This window comes from Mesoplodon densirostris, chromosome 4 (assembly GCF_025265405.1).
Source record: "Mesoplodon densirostris isolate mMesDen1 chromosome 4, mMesDen1 primary haplotype, whole genome shotgun sequence".
Taxonomy (NCBI): Eukaryota; Metazoa; Chordata; class Mammalia; order Artiodactyla; family Ziphiidae; genus Mesoplodon; species Mesoplodon densirostris.
In genome coordinates this window covers 184,656,414-184,683,561 of record NC_082664.1, presented here as the reverse complement: position 1 = coordinate 184,683,561, position 27,148 = coordinate 184,656,414, and the positions used below count along the sequence as shown (strand labels likewise).

Below are 27,148 nucleotides of genomic sequence, written 5' to 3'. Positions count from 1 at the left end.
CAGGTCCTGCTCTCAGGTGCTCAGGGTCAGCTCTGACCGACAGGAGGGCTGGGGGTGCTCTGCAATGAGGGCTACGTGCACGGTTCCTGGGTGCCCAGCCCTGCCGGGTGTCTGCCCAGGGGAGCTCCATATCCTGGGAGAGGCCTGACCACGAGGGCCCCGGGGGATGCTGGGTACCTGCTCAGGTGAGCTCCATATCCTGGGAGGGGCCTGGCCACGAGAGCCCCAGGGGCTGCTGGGTGCCTGCCCAGGTGAGCTCCATATCCTGGGAGAGGCCTGACCACGAGGGCCCCAGGGGCTGCTGGGTATCTGTCCAGGTGAACTCCATATCCTAGGAGGGGCCTGGCCACGAGAGCCCCGTGGGCTGGGCGGGGGGCGTGTGTATGAGCGCCCTCTCTGTGCAGCTGGCACAGAGTTGCTTAGCAACTTCCTGTGGGCAGTGCTGGGATGAAATGAGGACCAGGAGATGCCACGGGCCCCCTGAACCTGTCCATCCTGAGTGATGAGGTCAGGAGGCGGGTGCTGGCCACTGTGCTGCGTGAGGGAGGCCCCACGGGTACCTCTTGTGTCGTCCACCTGACACCACGGAGGCCTCCCCAGGACACAGCAGACAGCCTGCCTGGGGCAGGTGGGAGCTCCTGGTGACCCTGAAGGGGACATGAGAGAGACGGACCAGGCAGGAGGGGGTGGGAGCCCAGGCAGAGCCATGGGGTTCGGGGCCGAGGGGGCCTTTCTGGGTCTGAGCTGAGTGTGGACGTGCAGGTGGTGAGTGTGATCCAGGAAAGCTGCCCTGGTGGCGTGAGGCTGATCCTGCTTCAGTGACAAGCCTTCCAGATGATCCCAAAACAGGACAGTGAGACGGATCCTGTTAGAAGAAGTGAATCCCCCCAAGAGGAGGCTCTGTGAGCTGGTTCCGGGAGGGGGGTGAAGGGAGCAGGCGTGGAACCTGCGGGGAGTGGGCAGTCCCCCTGGGGGGGCGGCAGGTGCAGACCCCACTCCGTGTCCCACATCTGTGCTTCCGGCTGGATTACTTGGCTTCTCGGAGCCTCAGCTTCCTGGATTGACTAGCAATTTGCTCAGAACAGGGTAGGAAGGGGTCTAGTGGAAATTCCACGGAACACCATCAGTATAGGAATCGCAGGTCCTGTTTCCCGCAGGTCTACCTTCAGGATCGGGAGAGCAGATCCAAGCAGACTCCCAGCAGAGCCTGGGGACGGGCTCCGTGTGGTGGGTCCCCCTGCTTCCTGAGTCTCGGAAGGAGCAGCTCCAGTGGGCAGTGGCAGCTTCATCCCACACCTGGAAGCATCCAGACCTCAAGGCCCAGCAACCCCGAGTCCTGTGTCTGGGCCCCCGGGAGGCAGACGGGACAGGCCGGCGTCCTCCTTGGCCCTCTTCCTGCCCAGAACATTCGGGGTCCAGGCCGTCATTAGGGAGAAGCAGGGATGGGGGTGTCCCATGTGGGAAGAGGACACGGAGCAGCTTGTGCACGTGGACGTCCACACTGGGAATGTGGGTCGGTGGGACGCGGGCCCTAGGAAGAGCAGACGGTGGGCCTGAGGAAACAGGGCGGGGCCGGGGGTCCTGGGGTGTGTGTGTGCGAGCTTTGCCTGTGCCAGGCCTCAGACTCCATGGGGCTTCCCTCCCCTGGTCACTGGGGAGGAGGGGCCGAGCAGCGTTGGTGGAGGGACCCCTCGCGTCCCCAGGCCCTGGCAGCATCAGCCCTCCAGGCTCTGGGTCGGGGAGCCTGAGGGGCACAGGCCCAGCTGTGCCCACAGGGAGGCCTGGAGGGGTCAGGCGGGTGGTCTCACCTGTACGGAAGCTTCCGAGCCAGTGTCCAGTGGGAGCTCTCACCTCGCACATGGGTTTCAGGTCCAGAGCTCAGATCACCTTCTAGCCGCTTGGTTTGTTTTCTAGACACAAAGTCCTAATATCTCCTACGTCCCCTGCCCATGAAAAGGCACGTCTGATCTGGCACCAGGTGCTGCCTCTGGTCCCCCCTGACGGGACGCCCAGCAGCCAGGGTCACCGCGTCACGACTGTCAGGGGGTGTCAGGCGTGGGGGGACGAGAGCACACGGTCCAGGCCCACGAGGGGCCGTGCCATCCATGGAGCCGGCGCTGTGGCTGTAGGTGTTCCCCGCCCCCACCCCACGGGCAGAGACCACCGCCCCCTTACAGACTGTTACCCAGTGAAGTCACGTGGACCCTGCTCGGGCCCCAGCCTGGCGAGGTGCTCTGCCCCAGCGGGGGAGGTTTCCTTTTTCCACGTGGGTTCAAGTAGGCAAATAACAAAACCAAAGCCCAGACCACCACACACAGGCTCTATCCAGTGGCCAAAGAATGGAGAAGTGGGAACTAAGTTCACAGATCAACTTCTCGCCCTCCTGGAGAGAGCGGCTTAATTTTTTTTTTTTTTTCTTTTGCGGTATGCGGGCCTCTCACTGTTGTGGCCTCCCCCGTTGCGGAGCACAGGCTCCGGACGCGCAGGCTCAGCGGCCATGGCTCACGGGCCCAGCCGCTCCGCGGCATATGGGATCCTCCCAGACCGGGGCACGAACCCGTATCCCCTGCATCGGCAGGCGGACTCTCAACCACTTGCGCCATCAGGGAGGCCCGAGCGGCTTAATTTTAAAGAGTAAAGACAAAGGGAGGAGGAGCGAGGCTAGTGATGGGATGAAGAGGCCTTCCGGGGGAAGGGGCGGGGCTTTCCCCAAGGGGGTGGGGCACCACCTCCTTTGACCCGTTTCTGGTCCTTCATGTCCAGTCATGGCCACTGGTGGGTGTGTCACTTAATATGCCGATATAGTAAATTCAGCATATGATGAGACTCAGGGTCTGTTGGAGGTCACATTTGTTGCCATCTTGGTCCCAGCTGGTTCCATCTGTTTGTTTCTGGCTTCCTTTCTTACCTCTGGACCCCTTCACTTAAATACTTAGGTGAAATCCTGCTGAAGTTGGGGGGTGGAGGACAGCCCCGTGAAAGGTGGGTCCACGGGTTTTGAGCAAGGCCTGTAGCAGCTCTGACAACAAGAGGAGGCGGAGACGGGCGGTCAGTCTGACACCTGCACTGGGGCCTGTGGTCGGCATGCGGAGGTGGTCAGCCGGGGGCACGTGTCAGGGAAGGTTCTCGGTGTTTACACAGAAGATGTGAACGTGGGTCCAGATGCAGAGCTGCCTGCGGACGCTGGTACAGAAACCCCTGATTCTTTCCTCAGAAAATTTCTGGGTGGTCATTCAGGCAACAGGGCAAACAGCTTGCTCTGGAGGCTCTTGTGGGGAAGTGGGGACTTAGCCACAGGGGCTCAGCCTGCATAACCCCAGAAGCCCTCCCAGGACAGCCCCAGAACCGCTTCTGGAATGGCAGGAAGTGAGTCTTCCACCTACTAGACATGGAGGAGAGGGCTGGGGTCTGCAGGGGCGCCCTCACCTTCAGGGACTGGCTGGAGGCTCACAGGACTCGGCACATGCTCGTGGCTTGTGTCCTCACAGCTGAGATGGGTCACAGCACGCAGTAGGCATTACCTTGAGGCAAGCGCTCACGCTGAGTGTCCCGTTAGCAACACAGCATGGTAGGATGCTGATTTTCTCCTCGAGCAGAGTGACTTCAGGTACGAGGTCCTCGAAGAATTCTGAGCAGAGTGTTTTCTCATGGCAGCTCAGACGACGGCCATGACGAAGACTTCCATGTCACGTCGGACTGGCCACAAATGTGGTCCTGAGGCTGTTCAAGGGCTCTGGACATGTAACTCTCCTTAAGGAACGTGCAGTGTGTTGCCCTTCACTCGGCATACACAGAGGGCCTTCGAGGGACCGACCTGTGGGCCTCGAGGTTGCTCAGCAGGCTCACAGGGGTCTGGAGGTACTCAGTGATCTTGGAGGAAAAATGATGCACATCCGAGGGGCCTAGGAGTCCTGAAAAGGGTACTTCCTCTAGAATAAAGCAGACCAGCGACTAAGACCTCATGGAAAGAGCTGCATGCCTCCCTTTCTGCACGGCTACTCAGGGCCTTTCCTCGAGGCCACTACTCACATTGAGTCTCCGTTTAGCTCTAGAGCATGGTAGGATGAGCTCCACCCCGGCCATGGAAGCACCCGGTTTAGCTAGAGAAAACTCATTTTCTTCCCACAGCCATGCCTACAGTGGCTAGAGGCTTGTCAACAGCAGTGAATTTCAGGTAGCTTCAAGGGAGCATGAATGCAGCTTTCAAAATGGGAAAGCAAGGCTAGTTCCATCAGGCCCCCATTTCCATGAGCACATGCAGCAAACATCCCTGTGGTTTCTAACAAGTCAAAAGAGACACAGGTTACCCAGTGGTTCATTCCCTGAATCAACTCCTCGAAGCAGGGTTTTCTGCATCTAGAGAACTGCCTCAACGAAGGAGCGCCCTAGCTAGGCCTCCGGGCCTGTGGCTCTTCAAAAGCCTGCAGTGTTACACAAGGAACTGCGCTTTAGATGCAGTCGGAACGCAAGCCGACTTTCTCCTGGAGGCAGGGTGACTTCAGGCAAGAGGTCCTTGATGGAATGTGATGCCGAGGGTTTTTCTCAGTGCCGCTCAGACCAGGGCAATGAGTCAGGTTTCCACGGCATGTTGGACCTGCCAGAACGGTGCTCGGGAAACTGTGGGAGTGCTGGGGATTTCAACCTGTCCCAAGAAAGAGCGCAGTGTGTTGCCCTACACTAGGCATACACAGAAATGCTTCAAAGGGCTACGGGACTGGATGTTGCTTAGCAACTAAGTCCCTAATGCTGATCCAACAAAGGCCCTGATGCTGCTCCTACATCAGGCCCTGAGAGTGTCCCCAGCTAAGGGCCTGACTCTAGGCTTCACTCAGGCCCTGTTGCTCTCCCTACGTCAGGCACTGACGCTGTCCCTACCTGAAACCCTGACACTGGTTCTAAACAAGGCCCCGATACTCTCAGTAACTAAGGTCTTGACACTATCCCTAAGTCATTTCCTGACAAAATCCCTAAACTTTACCCTAACCCTGTCCCTAGCAACTGTCCTGCCTCTTAAGCTAACTGAAGCCCTTATGCTGTGAATACCTCCGGCCCTGAATTTAGTCCCAAGGCCATGACACTGTCCCTAACTAAGGCCTAGATGCTCATCCTAAATCCGGCCCTGACACTATTCCTAACTCAGGCCCTGACACTCTACCTAACAGAGGCCCAGATGCTAGTCCTAACTAAGGCCTTGATACTGCCCCTAACTAAGGCCCTGCTGCCGTCAATATCTAATGTCCTGACACTATCCTGAGCTCATTTCCTGACCCATCTCTTACCAAGATCCTGAAACTGTCCCTAAGTAAGCCCTGATGCTGTCCCTAACTACGGCCATGAAATTAGCCCCGAGGCCATGAACCTGTCCCTAACTGAGGTCTGGAGGCTCATCCGAACTCAGGCCCTGACACTACACCGAAATCAGTCCCTAACACTGTACCTAACAAAGGCTCTGAGGCTCGTCCTAAGTCAGGCCCTGACACTGTCTCTAAGGCCCTGCGGCCATCAATATCTAAAGTCCTGACATTACCCTGAGCTAATATCCTCACCCATGTCTTACCAAGGTCCTAAAACTGTCGCTAACCCTAACCCTAACCCTAAACCAACACTAACCCTAACCCTAAACCTAAAGCCCTAAACCCTAACCCTAACCACTAACCCTAACCCCTAACCCTAACCTTAACCCTAAACCCTAAACCTAACCCTAACCCTAAACCCTAACCCTAAACCTGACCTAACCCTAACCCTAACCCTCACCCTAACCCTCACCCTAACCTAACCCTCACCCTCACCCTCACCCTCACCCTCACCCTAACCCTAACCTAACCCTCACCCTAACCCTAACCCTCACCCTCACCCTAACCCTCACCCTCACCCTAACCCTCACCCTAACCCTAACCCTCACCCTCACCCTGAAGTCTGACTGAGCCCCTCTCTGTGCTGCCCAGCCTGCCACTATTGCACACAAGTCCTGGCAAAAAGGTATTCATGGCATTCACCGGCAACCTCAGTCCCTCTAGCACAGTAAGGATGACCACAATGAGGTACTTGCCCCAAAAGTGGGACAGGTGTGCCACCTTACCATCAAGGCGCCCAAGAAAGCTACTCACAGGACACACCACCACAGTGGTGACACGAGGGGTTCGCTGGGAAAAGGAAATGGCACTGCTTGGTTTTCAGCACCTGACGGACAACCTGTCCAACTGCAGAGGCACCACAGAGAGTAGGTGACACATGCTCACACCCCAAGGAGGCATGCAGCAGAGCGGGGGGATGGCTCTCCCCAGGGCACAGAGGGCCACTTGCAAGACACGCCAGGAAGGTGAAAAAAGCGTCTGTTGCGTCAGAGGACCACAGCCACGCTGATGCCCTGAAGCAAAGGACAAGACACTAAGGTCGGGATAGAATCGGCGCTCCTGAGCTCCACACACACCAATAGGTGGGGGGGGGGAGGGGCAAGGGCCCCAAGGGCAGGACACGAGTGGCCCCATTCGCTTTGAACTTCCAGCCCTCATCTTGTTCAACTTAGCCCCAGCCCTGGAGAGCAGGACATAACCACCAATCCATGTGCATGGAATCCCCAAAGGGGAGACCCAGGGAGGCCGTCGCCAGCAGGGCCTGCTTCAGCCTCACCAGCCACCTCTTCTCAGGTGACAGTGCCCAACAATTCTGGGACTATTACATCTCACGCATGACATGACACCTGTGAGATGAGGTTATCAGAGCCACAGCAGAGTAGAGGACCCACACTGCACGGCCTCACTGCCCTCGGGTTGCCAGGGGCCAGAGATGGGCGAGTACGATGCAGGACTGGGTCAGCTGGACACACACCTAAGAGCCGATGCACACGCCCAGGCGGGCAGCTCAAGAAGCAAGGGGAGAGCCAGGTGCAAAGTTGTGGTCAAACCCAGAGCCCTATGCTCCAGAAGCCCAATGCCCCTGGCAACACGCGCTGAAGAAAACCACACCTCTCTAGCAGCAAAAAAACCGCCAACATTAGGTGAAAAACTTACCACACCCAGCAATGGGGGCTGGCTATTCACAAGTTGCAGGGCGCCCCCGGCACCTCAGTGCAGCCACTGGTCCCCAGCGCTACCCCATCACTGCCAGCCCCAGAGCCCTCACGGCCATCTCAGGGTAGCGTGGCAGCAAAGGGGGGTGGGGGGGAGAGTGGGCGGGGCATGCCCTCTCCAGTTCGCCCAAGTTGGCAGGTACCGGTCCGTCAATGTCTCTCGATGGGGACTTGGGGAAAATTCTGCAGACGCACCTCTGACGACTGGGCCCCAAGAGGGACAGCACCCAGACCCGTGCCACCCTATCCAGGTTATCTCTCATGGCCCGGGGCGGTCCCCACCTCCTGAGTGCGACTCCGAAAAATCTCTAAGAAAGAATCCAACCACCAGGACGCAAGCGTGCCCGCCACGGAGTCCATTCCACACTCCCGGGCCTCAGCACATACCGCTCAGTCTTCTCCTCAGGAGCAGGAAGTGTAGAGGGAGGGGGGAAATTACTAAGGTTGACAAAGAACAACCGCGCCACAGGCGTCTGGGTGGGTGCAGGACACTCTCCCTTTCCTCCCCTTAGCGCCGGGCCACCGTAGGGTGGGTCCACGCAGCCAAAGGGGCGCTGGTGGGTACTGGCACGCCGGGCCCGGCGGTTCCACGTCCGGGCGGAAGCGCGGCGCGGACCCCCCCCACCCCCGCCCGGAAGCCTGCACGCCCCGTCTGCGGTGAGAGAATGACACGCCCACGCCCCTGCGTGACCAGGAGAGTCGCCGCCAGCTTCGCCGGACTCCCGGACTCCGCCTCACGCTCCGAAGCCGCGTCCCATCCATCGCAAAGGTCGCCAGAGCGCCAGAGGGAAGAGACGATATAAAAGAGGCCGCCAGATGGCGGCCGACAACCGGCGCGAAAGTAAGCGGGACAGATCCCGAACGCCCGGGAGCGAGGACGCAGCGCGGGCCGCCCCAAAGCCAGAGCTTGTCCCGGGGCGGGTGGAGGGCGTCCGCCTCGGCCCTGAGGCATCCTCGTGGCACTTAGCTCCCGGTTTCGCCTGGCACAGCACGGCACTTTTCTTTTCTGAAATTGATCTCACATTTGGTGTAAGTTTCATCATTTCCAAAATGTCAGACAATTCTGAAATAGTCTGGAAGCTCAACATACCAGTACTTACTATAGAACGAAGTTCAATTTGGAGTATACCTTTTGAGAAAGTCTTACTATTGTTTAAATGACTTCACTGCAAGACAGTAAATATGGAACCACAAAATGTGTTTGAATAATGGTTCTGTATGAGGTAAATGCATGTAGGCAAGGAATAACTTTCATATATAAGTGTGTGAGACAGGCAGGATGGGGATATCTTAGGGACTGTCTAGGAGGCCCCACCCAGAACAGAGATAAGATTCTCAGTGATAACAGAGAACTGGGAGTGAGAGATGTCAAGGAACTTACAAAAGGTCTCACAGGAGAATCAGTTGTATATTCAAACCCAGAAAAAGCATCTATTAGACCATCATTCAGCATGTATGGCTTAAGAATCTTCCTCTTCCCTTTACTCTTCTCCTTGGGCATGTTCCAACCCAGGAATTAGTACAGCAAGATAAGAAGTGATAGAAGAGGGCAGGGAAGCCCTTTTTTTCCCCCATAAAAGGCTTTCCCATGCAGTGTGCTCCAGCTAAGAGAGGGGGAAACCTTAGCTTCAAATCAAGTCACCACTTTTTATTTATTACATGGACATGGACATTTTAATTCTGATTGGAGGACTCTGTCTTACCTAAGAATGACAATGAAAGTCACAGGGCCTGCCTCAGTTTTTATGGGGCAGAGGAAGAACTTGCTCTACCTACAAAACTTAAAGGAAACAGAGGGAGATGAAAATAAAGTTGCTTTATGTTTACACCTCATGTGTCCTGTGTGTTCAATATGTTGGTTACATAAGCATAAAAAGTCTTCAAAGACAAATGTAAGTCATTTTCTAATTGCCTTCAATACAAGATTTTCTGCATTACTGTCCACAATTATTTGCTACAGATAAGCAAGAATTGACATAACTTTGTATATTCAGAACCAACTATCCAGTAGAAGACTTTTGTCAAACTAGTTCTTGGTACCTTATAGATTCCATACTAATTTAAAAAATTATTTATCCTACTAACTTTAACAAGATTGAATTTTGCTTTCTTTCCTCCCCCCTCCCTCCCTTCCTCCCTTCCTTCCTTCCCTTCTTCCTCCTTTTTTCTTCCTTCCTTCTTTTTTTGTTTCTTTATTTTCTAAGGGATGTGATCTTCCTTTCCAGAATAACAAAGTTATAAATTAGTTTATTGACTCTAAAGATGCACCCAGTGTGGTTACGTCCCTTTACCTATTGGAGCCTCACATCTTTCTCTACCTTAAACCTAGAGAGTTAAATTATATCATTTTCCCCCAAACTTATGTACTTATGAGAATAAACTAGAGAAATTTTTGAAATATAGATTTTCAGGTTTAGCCTCCAGATACTTGATTCAATAGGGCAGAGCCTCAGAATATGTGGTTTTAGGGCTCTCTCTGTGACTCTGATGTGAGAATCATTAGAATAATATTATTTATGAGGTTCTTTCTACATCTAAATTCTATTTTTTGGGGGCTGATATTTTTCATATTTTAGCTTTCTGGCCATAAGAGCTCAAACTAACCCTAATGCCTAGATAACAAGTGCTTAACAAGGTAAACTCCACACCAGAACAATGGAGATGCCCGAGTCAATTAAATTAGAGCTAACTTTTTTGTAAAGTTAAAAGTACTAGTTCAAATTTATAATAAAAATAAAGACTTGTTTCTTAGCTCTATCAGCATATCTGCCTCCAAATGACACAACTAATCATAACTGGCACAACATGTAAGGTAATAAACATATGCCACATCAAAAAAAACTGGCCAAAATTTCTTTTCACTGTTCCATTTGATTGCATACTATTGCTAATGGGCAAAATTTTTTTAAGTCATTAGGTTTAAAAAATAAGAGTTTACTGCTAGACATCAGAAAAATGTAGAGTAAGAATTTTCCACTTCTTGTCTCCCAACTGATACATAGAAAAACAAGCAGAAGTTGTCAGAACCAACTCTGTGATCTCTGGAAAACAGTCAAAAGTTTACAGAGGGCTGAAAGAAAAAAAAAAAGGCAGGGGGCCTTTAAAACAGTAGGAAGGTTTGTAGTGAGTTTATATGCCCTACCTCACCTCCCTCTCTGGTGGGACAGAAGTTTAAAGTGGCAGTGACCATAAAGTGGCAGATGTGTTAAACTGGCCATAGTCTTAAAGTGACAAGAGTCTTAAAGCAAAGTGTTAAAGCAACAGCAGTCTTAAAGCATCCACAGCTCATGTTACCAGTGTGAGACTATTTCCTTATTTCTGGAAGGGGCAGAGCAGACCTTATTCACATAATGTTTTATATATATAAACTGTCTAGGGACTACCTGAAGGACTGATGCAAGGCACTTCTCTGTTTTGTCTAACACAAAACTCAGGTTGAGAAAGGTGGAAACACCACAAACTGAATAAACAAACTTCATGTGCATAGGGCAAAAGATTACAGCCCAAACATACAAAAGACTGCCTAAGGCAGAAGCTGGGGAGCATTCCTCTGGAAGTTTAGAATATTCACAAGTGCCTGTGTATACTGGGGAATTTAGAAAGTCACCCAGGGCAAGATATAATGCTCAAAAAGGACTTAAGACACTAAGCTTTCACCTATGGCTAATCCCCAGTCACGGCATAACCCTGGGTAAGTGTTGAAGGAGAGTTCAGGCACAGAACCATTTTGAAAAGACTGGGAGAGCTCCTGGAATGCAAGGAAATTTCTGTCAAAACACTACCTGAACACAAGCTAAGGAACGAGACTTCAGTGACAACATAAACAAGGAATACAATCTTTGCAATAATAGTTTGGGAAAGTTACTAAGAAGATCAACTACTACAGTATTAAACAAACAAGCAAACAAACATCAGGAAACCCTGGGGAGGTAGGAAATCTGATTTCCAGTTACCACATTATAATTGTCAAATGCCAAGTTTTCAACAACAACAACAACAACAAAATCCCAAGGCATACAAAGAAATAGGAAAGTATTGCTCAGGCAAAGGAATAAAATAAATTGACAGGAAAGACAGAGACAGGACCTAGTAGATAAAGACCATAAAACACTGTCCTAAATAAACTTAGAGAACTAAAGGTGAGCACTGACAAGGATATAAGGAAAATAATGTATGAACAAAGTGATCATTTAAATAAAGAGATAGAAAAAAACTTAAAAGGAACTAAAATTCTAGAGCTGAAAAGTACAATTGAAATAAAAAACAAAACAGTAGAGATGTTCAATAACAGATTTAGTAGGCATAATAAAGAACCCGTGAACTTGGAGATAGGTCGATTGAAATTACTGAGTCTGAGAGGCTGAAAGAAAAAAGAATTAAGAAGTGAAAAGTACCTCACAGACCTGTTAGATTCCAGCAAGCAAACCAACATACATATTATGGGTGTCCCTGAAAAAGAAGAGAGGAAAAAAAGGCAGAAAGAATATTTAAAGAATAATGACTGAAAACTTCCCAAATTTGATAGAAGACATGAAGCTACAAATCCAAGAAACTTAACAAACTCCAAGTAGGATAACCTCAAATGATCCACACCAAGAGACATTATAATCAAACTATTGAAAGATGAAGACAAAGAGAGTCTTGGAAGCAGCAAGAAAGAATCAACTGATCACATACAAACGATACTTAATAAGTATAAAGGTTGATTTCTCATCAGAAACCATGGAGGCCAAGGGACAATGGATGATATTGAAAGTGTTGAAAGAAAACCCCATCAACTTCAAGGCAGTGTCCAGAAAACTCTCCTTCAAATATGAAGGAGAAGTTAAGACATTCACAGATAAAGAAGAGCTGAGGGAATTTGTTATCACTAGGCCTGTCTTATAAGAAATGCTGAAGGAACTCCTTCAGACTGAAATGAAGAAAAAAAAAAGTAACCGAAGTCATGAAGAAATACAGATCTCCAGTAAAGGTAAATACATGGGCAAATACAAAAACAAGTATTATTGTATTTTTGGTTTGTAACTCTACCTTTTATTTCCTACAGAATTTAAAAGACAATTACATAAAAGTAACTATAAATCTATGTTATAGTGCATACAATGTATAAGGATATAATTTATGACAACAACATAAGGGAGGGAGGACAGAGATGTATAGAAGTGGCATAGTTAAAAGTTAAGTAGGTATTAATTTAATATAGATCATTTTAAATTTAAGATGCTATATGAATCTCCATGGTAACCACAAAGAAATTCTCTAAAAACCATCACAAAAGGAAATGAAAAAGAATCAAAACGGCTCACTAGAAAAATAGAAACTAAACATAAAAGAAGGCATAAATCAGGAATTCACTGGTCCAGTGGTTAAGACTTGGACCTTCCACTGCCTGGGCCTGGGTTCAATCCCTGGTCAGGGAATTAAGATCCCACAAGCTGTGCAGCATGGCTAAAGAAAAAAAGGCATAAACAGATGAAATGAAGGACAATAAGCTATAATATATACAGAATACAAACAGCAAAACAGCAGGAGTAAGTCCTTCCTTGTCAGCAATTATTTAAAATCTAAATAAATTAAACTTTCCAATCAAAAGGCAGATATTGTCAGAATGGATAAAACAGCATGATTCAACTATATGCTGTGTACAAGAGACTCACTTTATATCCAAAGACATGAATAGATTGAAAGTTAGAGTATTGAAAAAGATACTCCATATGAATAGTAACCAAAAGAGACCAGGGGTGGCTATACTGATATCAGACAAAAATAGACTTTATTTCAAAAACTGTTAAAAGAGACAGAGGGACACTATATATTGATAAAAGGGCCAATTAATCAGGAAGATATAACAACTATAAACATAAATTAACCATAAAACAGAGACCCAAAATATATAAAGCAAATATTAACAGAATTGTAGACAGAAATATATAGCTCTACAGTAATAGTTGGCAAATTCAATACATCACTTTCAATAATGGATAAAATATCTAGGCAGATAATTTATAAGGAAAATGAAAACAAACATACAAAATACCATAACTTATAAGATGTAGTGACACCAGTGCCCAGAGGTAAATTTATAGCTACATTAAAAAAGAGAAAAGATCTCAAACCACTTTGTGGATTAGACATCTTGTGGAACCAGAAAAAGAAGAGGAAACCAAACACAAAGCTAACAGAAGGAAGAAAATAATAAAGATTAGAACAGTGATAAATAAAATTGAGAATAGAAAAACAATAGACAAAACCAACAAAACCAAAAGTGGTTATTGAAAAAGATCAACAAAATTGACAAACATTTATCTAGAGTGACAAAGGAGAAAAAAAAGATACAAACAACTAAATCAGATATGAAAGTGAGGACATTACCACTGAACTTGCAGAAATGTAAAGGATTATAAGAGAATACTATTAACAACTTATGCCAACAAACTGGATAACCTAGATAAAATGCACAAATTCCTAGAAATACACAAAAACCTAAACTGACTCAAGATGAAATAGAACATTTCAACAGACATGTAACAAAAAAAGGATTGAATCAGTAATCAAAAGCCTCCCAACAAAAAAAGTCTAGGACCAGATGGCTTCACTAGTGAATTTTACCAAACATGTAAAGAAGAATTAATACCAATCCTTTTCAAACCCTTCCAAAAAGTTGAAAGGGGGGCTTCCCTGGTGGCGCAGTGGTTGAGAGTCCGCCTGCCAATGCAGGGCACACGGGTTCGTGCCCCGGTCCGGGAAGATCCCACATGCCGCGGAGCGGCTGGGCCCGTGAGCCATGGCCGCTGAGCCTGCGCGTCCAGAGCCTGTGCTCCGCGACGGGAGAGGCCACAACAGTGAGAGAGGCCCGCGTACCGCAAAAAAAAAAAAAAAAAAAAAAAAGTTGAAAGGAAGGGAACACTTCCTAATTCATATGATGAGGCCATCATTACATTGATATCAATTCCACACAAAGGTATCACAAGAAAGCTACAGATAATACCTCTTATAAATATAGATACAAAAATCCTCAACAAAATTCAAGCAAACACAATTCAATAGCATATTGAAAGGATTATACATCATGACCATATGGGATTTATCCCAGGAATGCAAGAGTGGTTCAACATGGGAAAAATCAATCAATGTAATATACCACACTAATAGAACAAAGGATAAAAACTACATGATCATCTCAAAAGATGCAGAAAAGGCATTTGACAAATTCCAATATCTTCTCATGATAAAAACACTCAAAAACAAGGAATGGAAGGAAAGTTCCTCAAAATTATAAAGTCAATAATGAAAACTGCACAGCTAACATCATACTCAATGGTGAAAAATGGAAAGCTTTCCACCTAAGATCAGGAACAAGATAAGGATGCCCACTTTCACCAATGATATTCAACATTGTACTGGAAGTGCTAGCCAGGGCAATTAGACAAGAAATCGAAATAAAAGGAATTCAAATTGGAAAGAAGAATTGTAACTATCTCTTTTCACAGATTATATGATTATATATATGAAAAATCCAAAGACTCCACAAGAAAACTACTAACGTTAGTAAACAAATTCAGTAAAGCTGCAGGTTATAAGATAAACACACAGGATTCAACTGTTTCTATCCATGCACAATGAACAATCTCAAAATGAACTTAAAGGGCTTCCCTGGTGGCGCAGTTTTTGGGAGTCCACCTGCCGATGTGGGGGACACGGGTTTGTGCCCCAGTCCAGGAGGATCCCACATGCTGCAGAGCGGCTGGGCCTGTGGGCTATGGCCGCTGAGCCTGCATGTCCAGGGCCTGTGCTCCGCAACGGGAGAGGCTGCGACGGTGAGAGGCCTGCGTACCGCAAAAAAAAAACAAAAAAAAACCGAACTTGAAGTAATTCCATTTAGTGTTTAAAATAATGAAATACTTAGGAATACATTTCACCAAAGAAGTGAAAGACGTGTATGCTGAAAACTACAAAACATGGATGAAAACTAAAGAAGACCTAAATTAATGGAAAGACATTCTTAGTTCATGGGGAGGAAGACTTAATATTGTCAAAATGACAATCTCACCTAAGCAATCTACATATTCAACACAATCTCTATCAAAATTCCAATGGCTTTTTTTCCCCAGAAATGGAAAGGTCAATACTCAAATTCATATGGAATTACAAGGAGCCCTGGATGTCCAAAATAAACTTAAAATGAAAATAATTGGACAGTTGAGATTTCCAGATTTCAAAACTTATAACAAAGCTACAAAAATTAAAACAGAGTGGTACTAGTATATGGATTGACATATAGACCAATGGACTAGAACTGAGCGTCTGGAAATAAACCCATATGTCTACAGCCCATTGATTTTTTTTTTTTTTTCTTTTTGCGGTATGCGGGCCTCTCACTGTTGTGGCCTCTCCCGTTGCGGAGCACAGGCTCCGGATGCGCAGGCCCAGCGGCCATGGCTCACGGGCCCAGCCGCTCCGCGGCATATGGGATCCTCCCAGACCGGGGCACGAACCCGTATCCCCTGCATCGGCAGGCGGACTCTTAACCACTGCGCCACCAGGGAGGCCCCCAGCCCATTGATTTTTGACAAGGATGCCAAGTCCATTCAACTGGGAAAGAACAGTCTCTTCAACAAATGGTACTTGGACAACTGGATTTCCACATGTACAAGAATGAAGTTGGACCCCTACTCCACATCACATACAACTATGAATTAAAAATTGCAATCACCTAGGGCTTCCCTGGTGGCGCAGTGGTTGGGAGTCTGCCTGCCGATGCAGGGGACATGGGTTCGTGCCCCGGTCTGGGAAGATCCCACATGCCGCAGAGCGGCTGAGCCCGTGATCCATGGCCGCTGAGCCTGCGTGTCCGGAGCCTGTGCTCCGCAACGGGAGAGGCCACAACAGTGAGAGGCCCACATACCGTGCTAAAAAAAAAAAAAAAAAAAAAAATTGTAATCACCTAAATTTCAGAGCTAAAACCATAAAACTCTTGAAGGAAACATAGGGTAAATGTGCATGACCTTGGACTTGTCAATGGATTCTTATATATAACACCAAAAGCACAAGTAGCAAAAATAAAAATAAATAAGTTGAATTTCATCAAAATTAAAACTTTTGTGCATTAAAGGACATTATCAAGAAAGTAAAGAGATAAACTACAGAGTGGGAGAAAATATTTGCAAATCATATATCTTGATAAGGATTTGATATCTAAAATATATAAAGTACTCATCAACAATAGGACTCAACACAACAAAAGGACAAACAACTTCATTAAAAATAGGCAAAAATGGGAATTTCCTGGCAGTCCAGTGGTTAGGACTCCATGCTTTCACTGCCAAGGGCCCGAGTTCAATCCCTGGTCAGGAAACTAAGATCCTGCAAGCTGTGTGGCACAGACAAAAAAAAAAAAAAAAAAAAAAAAAAGGGCAAAGGACCTGAATAGACATTTCTCCAAGGAAGATATACAAATGACCAGTAAACACATAAAAAGATACTTAACATCATTAGTTACTAGGGAAATGCAAATCAAAACCACAATGAGATGTCACTTTGTACCTACAAGGATGGCTATAATCAATAAAACAGAAAATAACAAGTGTTGGTGAGGATGTGGAGAAATTGGAAAACTTACACATTGCTGGTGGGATATAAAATGGTGTAGCCTCTGTGAAAAAATAGTTTGGTGATTCTTCAAAAAGCTAACCAGAGAATTATCATACAACCCACTAACTCTACTCCTAGGTATATACTGAAAAGAACTGAGATTTGTACACCAACGTTCATTGCAGCATTATTCACTATAGTCAGAAGATGGAAATATTCCAAGGGCCCATAAACAGATAAGCAGATAAAATGTGGTATATACATAAAATGGAATATTATTCAGCCATAAAAAGGAACTCATGCTACAACATGGAAAAACCTTGAAAACATTATGCTAAGTGAAATAAGCCAGTCACAAAAGGACAAATACTGTATGATTCCACTTATATGAAATCTCTACAATAGGCAAATTCATGGAAACAGAAAGTAGATTAAAAAGTAACCAAGACTTGGGGGAGACAATGGGGAGTTATTGCTTAATGGTTACAGAGTTTCTGTTTGGGGTGATGGAACATATTTATAAAGAGATAGTTGTGATGGTTGCACAACAGTGTGAATGTAATTAATGCCACTAAATTGTACACTTAAAAGTGGTTTTTAGGGACTTCCCTGGTGGTCCAGTGGTTAAGACTCCATGCTCCCAGTGCAGGGGGCCCAGGTTGGATCCCTGGTCAGGAAACTAGATCCCGCATGCCACAACTAAGAGCCTGCATGCCAGAACTAAGAGCCCATATGCTGCAACTAAAGATGCCATGTGCCGCAACTAAGACCCGGCATAGTCAAATAATTAAATAAATATATTTTTTAATGGTTTTTAAAATGGTACATTTTATGTTATACATATTATATATATATTATATACATATATATCACCACAATAAAATATTTTTAAAGTTAGTGTTTTAAAAACTAATAAAAGGGCTTCCCTGGTGGCGCAGTGGTTGAGAGTCCGCCTGCCGATGCAGGGGATACGGGTTCGTGCCCCGGTCTGGGAAGATCCCACATGCCGCGGAGAGGCTGGGCCCGTGAGCCATGGCCGCTGGGCCTGTGTGTCCGGAGCCTGTGCTCCGCAATGGGGGAGGCCACAACAGTGAGAGGCCCGCGTACAGCAAAAAAAAAAAAAAACTAATAAAAGTCTTTTACCTGTAGCATGATGTGATTGCAAATAATATGATTAGAAGGTATGCCAAGTGGAACAAGGGGATCACTGTCATAGAAGTTGCCTCAAATTCCAGTTGTCTAGAAAGTGATGTAAAGTAGATCACCTGCCACAAAAATATACTCAGATAAGTAACTTTTAATTCTGATATTGTGTGTGTTACAAATGATATTGAAACATTACAGCTTATTGATTGAAACATTAAAATTCAGAAAAGAATCAAACTGTGTGGATTATGATTTTAGAATAAAGAAGGTAATAAAGATTTGCTTCTTCCCACAAATCTCTGGCATGCTGTCCAAAGTTTCTTTCAAAAATCTAAAGTTTACTTCCGGGTAAGATGGCGGAAGAGTAAGACGCGGAGATCACCTTCCTCCCCACAGATACACCAGAAATACAGCTACACGTGGAACAACTCCTACAGAACACCTACTGAACGCTGGCAGAAGACCCCAGACCTCCCAAAAGGCAAGAAACTCCCCACATACCTGGGTAGGGCAAAGCGGAGAGATTCCCGCACAGGGGAGCGGTGCCGAGCGGCACTCACCAGCCCGAGAGGCTTATCTGCTCCCCCGCCGGGGCGGGCGGCGCTGGAGCTGAGGCTCGGGCTTCGGTCAGAGCGCAGGGAGAGGACTGGGGCTGGCGGCGAGAACTCGGCCTGAGGGGGGCTGGTGTGCCACAGCTGGCCGGGAGGGAGTCCGGGAAAACTCTGGAGCTGCCGAAGAGGCAGGAGACTTTTTCTTCCCTCTTGGTTTCCTGGTGCACGAGGAGAGGGGATTAAGAACACCGCGTAAAGCAGCTCCAGAGATGGACGCGAGTCGCGGCTGAAAGCGCGGAGCCCAGAGACGGGCGTGGGACGCTGGGGCTGCTGCTGCCGCCGCCAAGAAGCCTGTGTGCGAGCGCAGGTCACTGTCCACACCGCCCTTCCGGGAGCCTGTGCAGCCTGCCACTGCCGGGGTCCCGGGATCCAGGGGCGGCTTCCCTGGGAGAACGCACGGCGCGCCTCGGGCTGGTGCAACGTCACGCCGACCTCTGCCGCTGCAGGCTCGCCCCGCACTCCGTGCCCCTCCCTCCCGCCCGGCCTAAGTGAGCCAGAGTCCCCGAAGAGGCTGCTCCTTTAACCCTGTCCTGTCTGAGCGAAGAACAGACGCCCTCCGGCGACCTACACGCAGAGGCGGGGCCAAATCCAAAGCTGAGACCGAGGAGCTGTGAGAACAAAGAAGAGAAAGGGAAACCTCTCCCAGCAGCCTCAGAAGCAGCGGATTAAAGCTCCACAATCAACTTGATGTACCCTGCATCTGTGGAATACATGAATAGACAACACATCATCCCAAACTGAGGAGCCCGGAGTCAGTGCTGTGCCTCTGAGGTGGGAGAGCCAACTTCAGGACACAGGTCCACAAGAGACCTCCCAGCTCCACATAATATCAAACGGCAAAAATCTTCCAGAGATCTCCATCTCAACACCAGCACCCAGCTTCTCCCAACGACCAGCAAGCTACAGTGCTGGACACCCTATGCCAAACAACTAGCAAGACAGGAACACAACGCCACCCATTAGCAGAGAGGTGGGCTAAAATCATAAAAAGTCCGCAGGCACCCCAAAACACACCACCAGACGTGGACCTGCCCACCAGAAAGACAAGATCCAGCCTCATCCACCAGAACACAGGCACTAGTCCCCTCCACCCCTCCACTAGTAACCCACTAAACCAACCTTAGCCACTGGGGACAGACACCAAAAACAACGGGAACTACGAACCTGCAGCCTGCAAAAAGGAGACCCCAAACACAGTAACATAAGCAAAATGAGAAAACAGAAAAACACACAGCAGGAGAAGGAGCAAGATAAAAACCCACCAGACCTAACAAATGAAGAGGTAATAGGCAGTCTATCTGAAAAAGAATTCAGAATAATGATGGTAAAGATGATCCAAAATCTTGGAAATAGAATAGACAAAATGCAAGAAACAGTTAACAAGGACCTAGAAGAACTAAAGACGAATCAAGCATCGATTAAAAACACAATAAATGAAATAAAAAATACTCTAGATGGGATCAATAGCAGAATAACTGAGGCAGAAGAACGGATAAGTGAGGTGGAAGATAAAATAGTGGAAATAACTGCTGCACAGCAAAATAAAGAAAAAAGAATGAAAAGAACAGAGGACAGTCTCAGAGACCTCTGGGACAACATTAAACGCACCAACATTCGAATTATAGGGGTTCCAGAAGAAGAAGAGAAAAAGAAAGGCACTGAGAAAATATTTGAAGAGATTATAGTTGAAAACTTCCCTAATATGGGAAAGGAAATAGTTAATCAAGTCCAGGAGGCACAGAGAGTCCCATACAGAATAAATCCAAGGAGAAATACACCAAGACACATATTAATCAAACTGTCAAAAATTAAACACAAAGAAATCATATTAAAAGCAGCAAGGCAAAAACAACAAATAACACACAAGGGAATCCCCATCAGGATAACAGCTGATCTCTCAGCAGAAACTCTACAAGCCAGAAGGGAGTGGCAGGACATACTTAAAGTGATGAAGGAGAGAAACCTGCAACCAAGATTACTCTACCCAGCAAGGATCTCATTCAGATTTGATGGAGAAATTAAAACCTTTACAGACAAGCAAAAGCTGAGAGAGTTCAGCACCACCAAACCAGCTTTACAACAAATGCTAAAGGAACTTCTCTAGGCAAGAAACACAACAGAAGGAAAAGAACTACAATAACGAACCCAAAACAATTAAGAAAATGGGAATAGGAACATACATATCAATAATTACCTTAAATGTAAATGGACTAAATGCTCCCACCAAAAGACACAGACTGGCTGAATGGATACAAAAACAAGACCCATATATATGCTGTCTACAAGAGACCCACTTCAGACCTAGAGACACATACAGACTGAAAGTAAGGGGATGGAAAAAGATATTCCATGCAAATGGAAACCAAAAGAAAGCTGGAGTAGCAATTCTCATATCAGACAAAATAGACTTTAAAATAAAGACTACTAGAAGAGACAAAGAAGGACACTACATAATGATCAAGGGATCAATCCAAGAAGAAGATATAACAATTGTAAATATTTATGCACCAAACATAGGAGCACCTCAATACATAAGGGAAATATTAACAGCCATAAAAGGAGAAATCGACAGTAACACAATCATAGTAGGGGACTTTAACACCCCACTTTCACCAATGGACAGGTCATCCAAAATGAAAATAAATAAGGAAACACAAGCTTTAAATGATACATTAAACAAGATGGACTTAATTGATATTTATAGGACATTCCATCCAAAAACAACAGAATACACATTTTTCTCAAGTGCTCATGGAACATTCTCCAGGATAGATCATATCTTGGGTCACAAATCAAGCCTTGGTAAATTTAAGAAAATTGAAATTGTATCAAGTATCTTTTCCGACCACAATGCTATGAGACTAGATATCAATTACAGGAAAAGAGCTGTAAAACATACAAACACATGGAGGCTAAACAATACACTACTTAATAACGAAGTGATCACTGAAGAAATCAAAGAGGAAATTAAAAAATACCTAGAAACAAATGACAATGGAGACACGACGACCCAAAACCTATGGGATGCAGCAAAAGCAGTTCTAAGAGGGAAGTTTATGGCAATACAATCCCACCTTAAGAAACAGGAAACATCTCGAATAAACAACCTAACCTTGCACCTAAAGCAATTAGAGAAAGAAGAACAAAAACATCCCAAAGTTAGCAGAAGGAAAGAAATCATAAAAATCAGATCAGAAATAAATGAAAAAGAAATGAAGGAAACGATAGCAAAGATCAATAAAACTAAAAGCTGGTTCTTTGAGAAGATAAACAAAATTGATAAACCATTAGCCAGACTCATCAAGAAAAAAAGGGAGAAGACTCAAATCAATAGAATTAGAAATGAAAAAGGAGAAGTAACAACTGACACTGCAGAAATACAAAAGATCATGAGAGATTACTATAAGCAACTCTATGCCAATAAAATGGACAACCTGGAAGAAATGGACAAATTCTTAGAAATGCACAACCTGCCAAGACTGAATCAGGAAGAAATAGAAAATATGAACAGACCAATCACAAGCACTGAAATTGAAACTGTGATTAAAAATCTTCCAACAAACAAAAGCCCAGGACCAGATGGCTTCACAGGCGAATTCTATCAAGCATTTAGAGAAGAGCTAACACCTATCCTTCTCAAACTCTTCCAAAATATAGCAGAGGGAGGAACACTCCCAAACTCATTCTACGAGGCCACCATCACCTTGATACCAAAACCAGACAAGGATGTCACAAAGAAAGAAAACTACAGGCCAATATCACTGATGAACATAGATGCAAAAATCCTCAACAAAATACTAGCAAACAGAATTCAACAGCACATTAAAAGGATCATACACCATGATCAAGTGGGGTTTATTCCAGGAATGCAAGGATTCTTCAATATACGCAAATCAATCAATGTGATACACCATATTAACAAACTGAAGGAGAAAAACCATATGATCATCTCAATAGATGCAGAGAAAGCTTTTGACAAAATTCAACACCCATTTATGATAAAAACCCTGCAGAAAGTAGGCATAGAGGGAACTTTCCTCAACATAATAAAGGCCATATATGACAAACCCACAGCCAGCATCGTCCTCAATGGTGAAAAACTGAAACCATTTCCACTAAGATCAGGAACAAGACAAGGTTGCCCACTCTCACCACTCTTATTCAACATAGTTTTGGAAGTTTTAGCCACAGCAATCAGAGAAGAAAAGGAAATAAAAGGAATCCAAATGGGAAAAGAAGAAGTAAAGCTGTCACTGTTTGCAGATGACATGATACTATACATAGAGAATCCTAAAGATGCTACCAGAAAACTACTAGAGCTAATCAATGAATTTGGTAAAGTTGCAGGATACAAAATTAATGCACAGAAATCTCTGGCATTCCTATATACTAATGATGAAAAATCTGAAAGTGAAATCAAGGAAACACTCCCATTTACCACTGCAACAAAAAGAATAAAATATCTAGGAATAAACCTACCTAAGGAGATAAAAGACCTGTATGCAGAAAATTATAAGACACTGATGAAAGAAATTAAAGATGATACAAATAGATGGAGAGATGTACCATGTTCTTGGATTGGAAGAATCAACATTGTGAAAATGACTCTACTACCCAAAGCAATCTACAGATTCAATGCAATCCCTATCAAACTACCAATGGCATTTTTCACAGAACTAGAACAAAAAATTTCACAATTTGTATGGAAACACAAAAGACCCCGAATAGCCAAAGCAATCTTGAAAACGAAAAACGGAGCTGGAGGAATCAGGCTCCCTGACTTCAGACTATACTACAAAGCTACAGTAATCAAGACAGTATGGTACTGGCACAAAAACAGAAAGATAGATCAATGGAACAGGATAGAAAGCCCAGAGATAAACCCACGGACATATGGTCACCTTATCTTTGATAAAGGAGGCAGGAATGTACAGTGGAGAAAGGACAGTCTCTTCAATAAGTGGTGCTGGGAAAACTGGACAGGGACATGTAAAAGTATGAGATTAGATCACTCCCTAACACCATACACAAAAATTAGCTCAAAATGGATTAAAGACCTAAATGTAAGGCCAGACACTATCAAACTCCTAGAGGAAAACATAGGCAGAACACTCTATGACATAAATCACAGCAAGATCCTTTTTGACCCACCTCCTAGAGAAATGGAAATAAAGACAAAAATAAACACATGGGACCTAATGAAACTTCAAAGCTTTTGCACAGCAAAGGAAACCATAAACAAGACGAAAAGACAACCCTCAGAATGGGAGAAAATATTTGCAAATGAAGCAACTGACAAAGGATTAATCTCAAAAATTTATAAGCAGCTCATGCAGCTCAATAGCAAAAAAACAAACAACCCAATCCAAAAATGGGCAGAAGACCTAAATAGACATTTCTCCACAGAAGATATACAGACAGCCAACAAACACATGAAAGGATGCTCAACATCTTTACTCATTAGAGAAATGCAAATCAAAACTACAATGAGATATCATCTCACACCAGTCAGAATGGCCATCATCAAAAAATCTAGAAACAATAAATGCTGGAGAGGGTGTGGAAAAAAGGGAACACTCTTGCACTGCTGGTGGGAATGTGAATTGGTACAGCCACTATGGAGAACGGTATGGAGGTTCCTTAAAAAACTACAAATAGAACTACCATATGACCCAGCAATCCCACTACTGGGCATATACCCTGAGAAAACCATAATTCAAAAAGAGACATGTACCAAAATGTTCATAGCAGCCCTATTTACAATAGCCCGGAGATGGAAACAACCTAAGTGTCCATCATCGGATGAATGGATAAAGAAGATGTGGCACATATATACAATGGAATATTACTCAGCCATAAAAAGAAATGAAATTGAGCTATTTGTAATGAGGTGGATGGACCTAGAGTCTGTCATACAGAGTGAAGTAAGTCAGAAAGAGAAAGACAAATACTGTATGCTGACACATATATATGGAATTTAAGAAAAAAATGTCATCAAGAACATAGGGGTAAGACAGGAATAAAGACACAGACCTACTAGAGCATGGACTTGAGGATATGGGAAGGGGGAAGGGTAAGCTGTGACAAAGTGAAAGAGCGGCATGGACATATATACACTACCAAACGTAAGGTAGATAGCTAGTGGGAAGCAGCCGCAGAGCACAGGGAGATCAGCTCGGTGCTTTGTGACCGCCTGGAGGGGTGGGATAGGGAGGGTGGGAGGGAGACGCAAAAGGGAGGGGATATGGGAACATATGTATATGTATAACTGATTAAATTTGTAAAATAAAAAATAAATAAATAAAAAAAAAAAAAAAAAAAATCTAAAGTTTAAAACTCCTGAATATATGAAACCTTAATCTTATATAAAAAATCATTAATAACTATAGACATTTTGGTTTTTTCTAAATTTTATTAGGTTGTTATCTTTTACTATTTTAATTGCACAAATATCATTTCATTAAGGACTGGGTATTCAAAGGCTTTTTCCAGAAGGTGTCTCACTTTCACCAGTTTTATTCAGAGTATTAGGTTTGCCAGCCCAGCAATTACTGAACAGCTAACATGTGCCTGGCAGTATGCTACAATTTACTTTTAAAATGCTCAGCATTCTTTTTCAACAAAACCATGGAACTTTTGCTTATAGATTTGCTTTTTTTATTCCACTGAACTCTAAACAAATTTTAGGGGGCTCCCAGAAACAGCAAAGACTTTAACTAAAAGTAAGAATTTCAAAGTAATTTGACCAGAAAACCAAACTAAACCTTAAGATCGATGTCTGTACTGAACAGAAGAACCTTGAGGATGTACAATTTGTGTTTTTCAGCAAAATGTTACCAAGGATTTAAGATGTCTGGCTTTTTTTTTTTTTTTTTTTTTTTTGGTCTTAGCTCTCTTTTTTATTTTATTTTATTTTTAAAAAATTTTATTGTAGTATAGTTGATTTACAATTAGTTTCAGGTGTACAGCAAAGTGAATCATATGCATATATCCACTCTTTTAGATTCTTTTGTGGCATTCTTCAGTGCACTATGTTAAGAAAGTTGGATTAAGGACCAAATACAGCAGAACACACCCAGCTTCAAGTCAAGGGCTCCATCAAGTAATTAGGGAGTGCGGTTGGAACAAGTCTTCTTATCCCTCCCACCTTCACCTGGCCTCCCTGCAAAGCCCCAGCCGCTAGGTACCTGGATCTTCTTCAAGGCCAGACTCTTTTCAAGGTTGCCAACTTGGTTCAGGAAGTGGATCAGCCACGCCTTGCTACGTTCGCTGTCCTCTCCTTCGCCGGTCTTCAGGTAGGACCGCAGCCGCATGGCTTTGGCCTCTAGGAGTAACTGGCTCAGTCCCATGCTCTCACCTAACACAGTTCCTCCAAGGATGTTGGCCAGGTAGGTACACGACCTGGCCGGCTAGGCTGTAGATGGGGAAAGTGATGTTTTTCAGGTTGAGGACACTGTTCGTTTTCCAGGTGAACAAGAGTGGGTTGGAGGGTACACAGTAGCCCTTGTTCTTCGAGCACACCTCATTGTAGAGGATCTGGGTTCCGTTTGCCTGTGTCACAGACAAAGCCTGAACCGCGTCGTCCACTTCACTAATTTCTGATAAGGTTTCTTGTTCCAGCAGCGAGTTGGTGTTGGAGACCACTAGAATGGAAGCATAATTGACCTCGGTGCTCTTCCTGGCGATGGAGAAGAGACTGGAGTCGTTGGCGGTGAAATGTCCCTGCACGAAGCGTCGCTCAGCCTTGGCGGGGCTCCCTATCGGGGTGTACTGCTCCTCGAGGTCTTCTTCTTCTTCCTTGGGCAGGTGAATCAGGCCAGTGCCGAGGACGGCCGTTAAAACCATGGGCAGCAGCAAGGAGATCCAGGGGTGCGAGCCCACCTCCCATCCCAGCCGCCGGGAGGCCCGGGAGAGCGGCGCCTCCAGGCAGTCGGTGTGGCAGTGGGGCCTCTCGGACACTCCGTTCTCAGACTCCGACGCCGGCAGAGGCTGCGACTCCGGCGGGGCCCCTGCGCGCTGCGCGGCAGCCCAGCCCAGCTAGAGCTCCTGTCCCGGACCCGACGCCGAGAGCGGCTCCGGCTCGGGCTCTGCGGCCGGGAGAGGCTCGGAGCCGGGCCCTGCCGGCGGCTGCAGCCGGCTCTCTGAGTCCGGCCCGGGCCCCGCCTCCGGCCCCTGCGCTCCGGGCCCCGGTTCCTGCCCCGCCTCCCGCCAGGGCGCCGCCTCTGGCGCAACCTTACCTAGATTAAGGCTCATTTCCGGGAAGGAAAGGCGACGTTCTCAAACAGGACAGCAGATTGGAAGGGCACTGCTGGACGGAGCGCCCATCTCCACCCACCCGACGGTTTCCTGGAGAAATTCTGAGGGAGTCTGTTTGAGCCCGGGATGCTCGCGCCCGGAGGCTGGAGCTTCACTGGCGGCCACGTGGTAGCCTAACCAGCCCCAAATGTGTCCCTGCGCCCAGCCTCTCAGGATTCAGTGAATACAAGAAACACTTCTTACAGGCGAATGGAATCGTGCCTGTCACAGGACTCACAATTTGTTGGCAGAATTTGCCTGGTTCACGGGCGCAACCCCCCACCCCACCTCCGCACGTGCGCGCGTGCGCGCGCGCGCGCACACACACACACACACACACACACACACACACACACACAAATGGCACAGATATGTCATGTGTTCTAAGTGGCAGCTTTTACCTTTGGGGGGATCATCCAGAAGCATGGTTCTCAGG

The 27,148-nt window shown here is 46.1% G+C and overlaps 1 protein-coding gene across 1 annotated transcript; it reads right to left on the bottom strand.

The window, feature by feature from the left end:
* Positions 1 to 26,780, bottom strand: LOC132488943 (patched domain-containing protein 3). The gene is given in 5 exon segments (XM_060097857.1): positions 1 to 1,531; positions 1,809 to 1,910; positions 17,804 to 17,925; positions 25,605 to 25,811; positions 25,813 to 26,780. Coding segments are annotated over 5 exon segments (1,722 nt in total). The 5' UTR covers positions 26,671 to 26,780; the 3' UTR covers positions 1 to 1,098.
* Between the last annotated feature and the right edge of the window lie 368 nt (positions 26,781 to 27,148).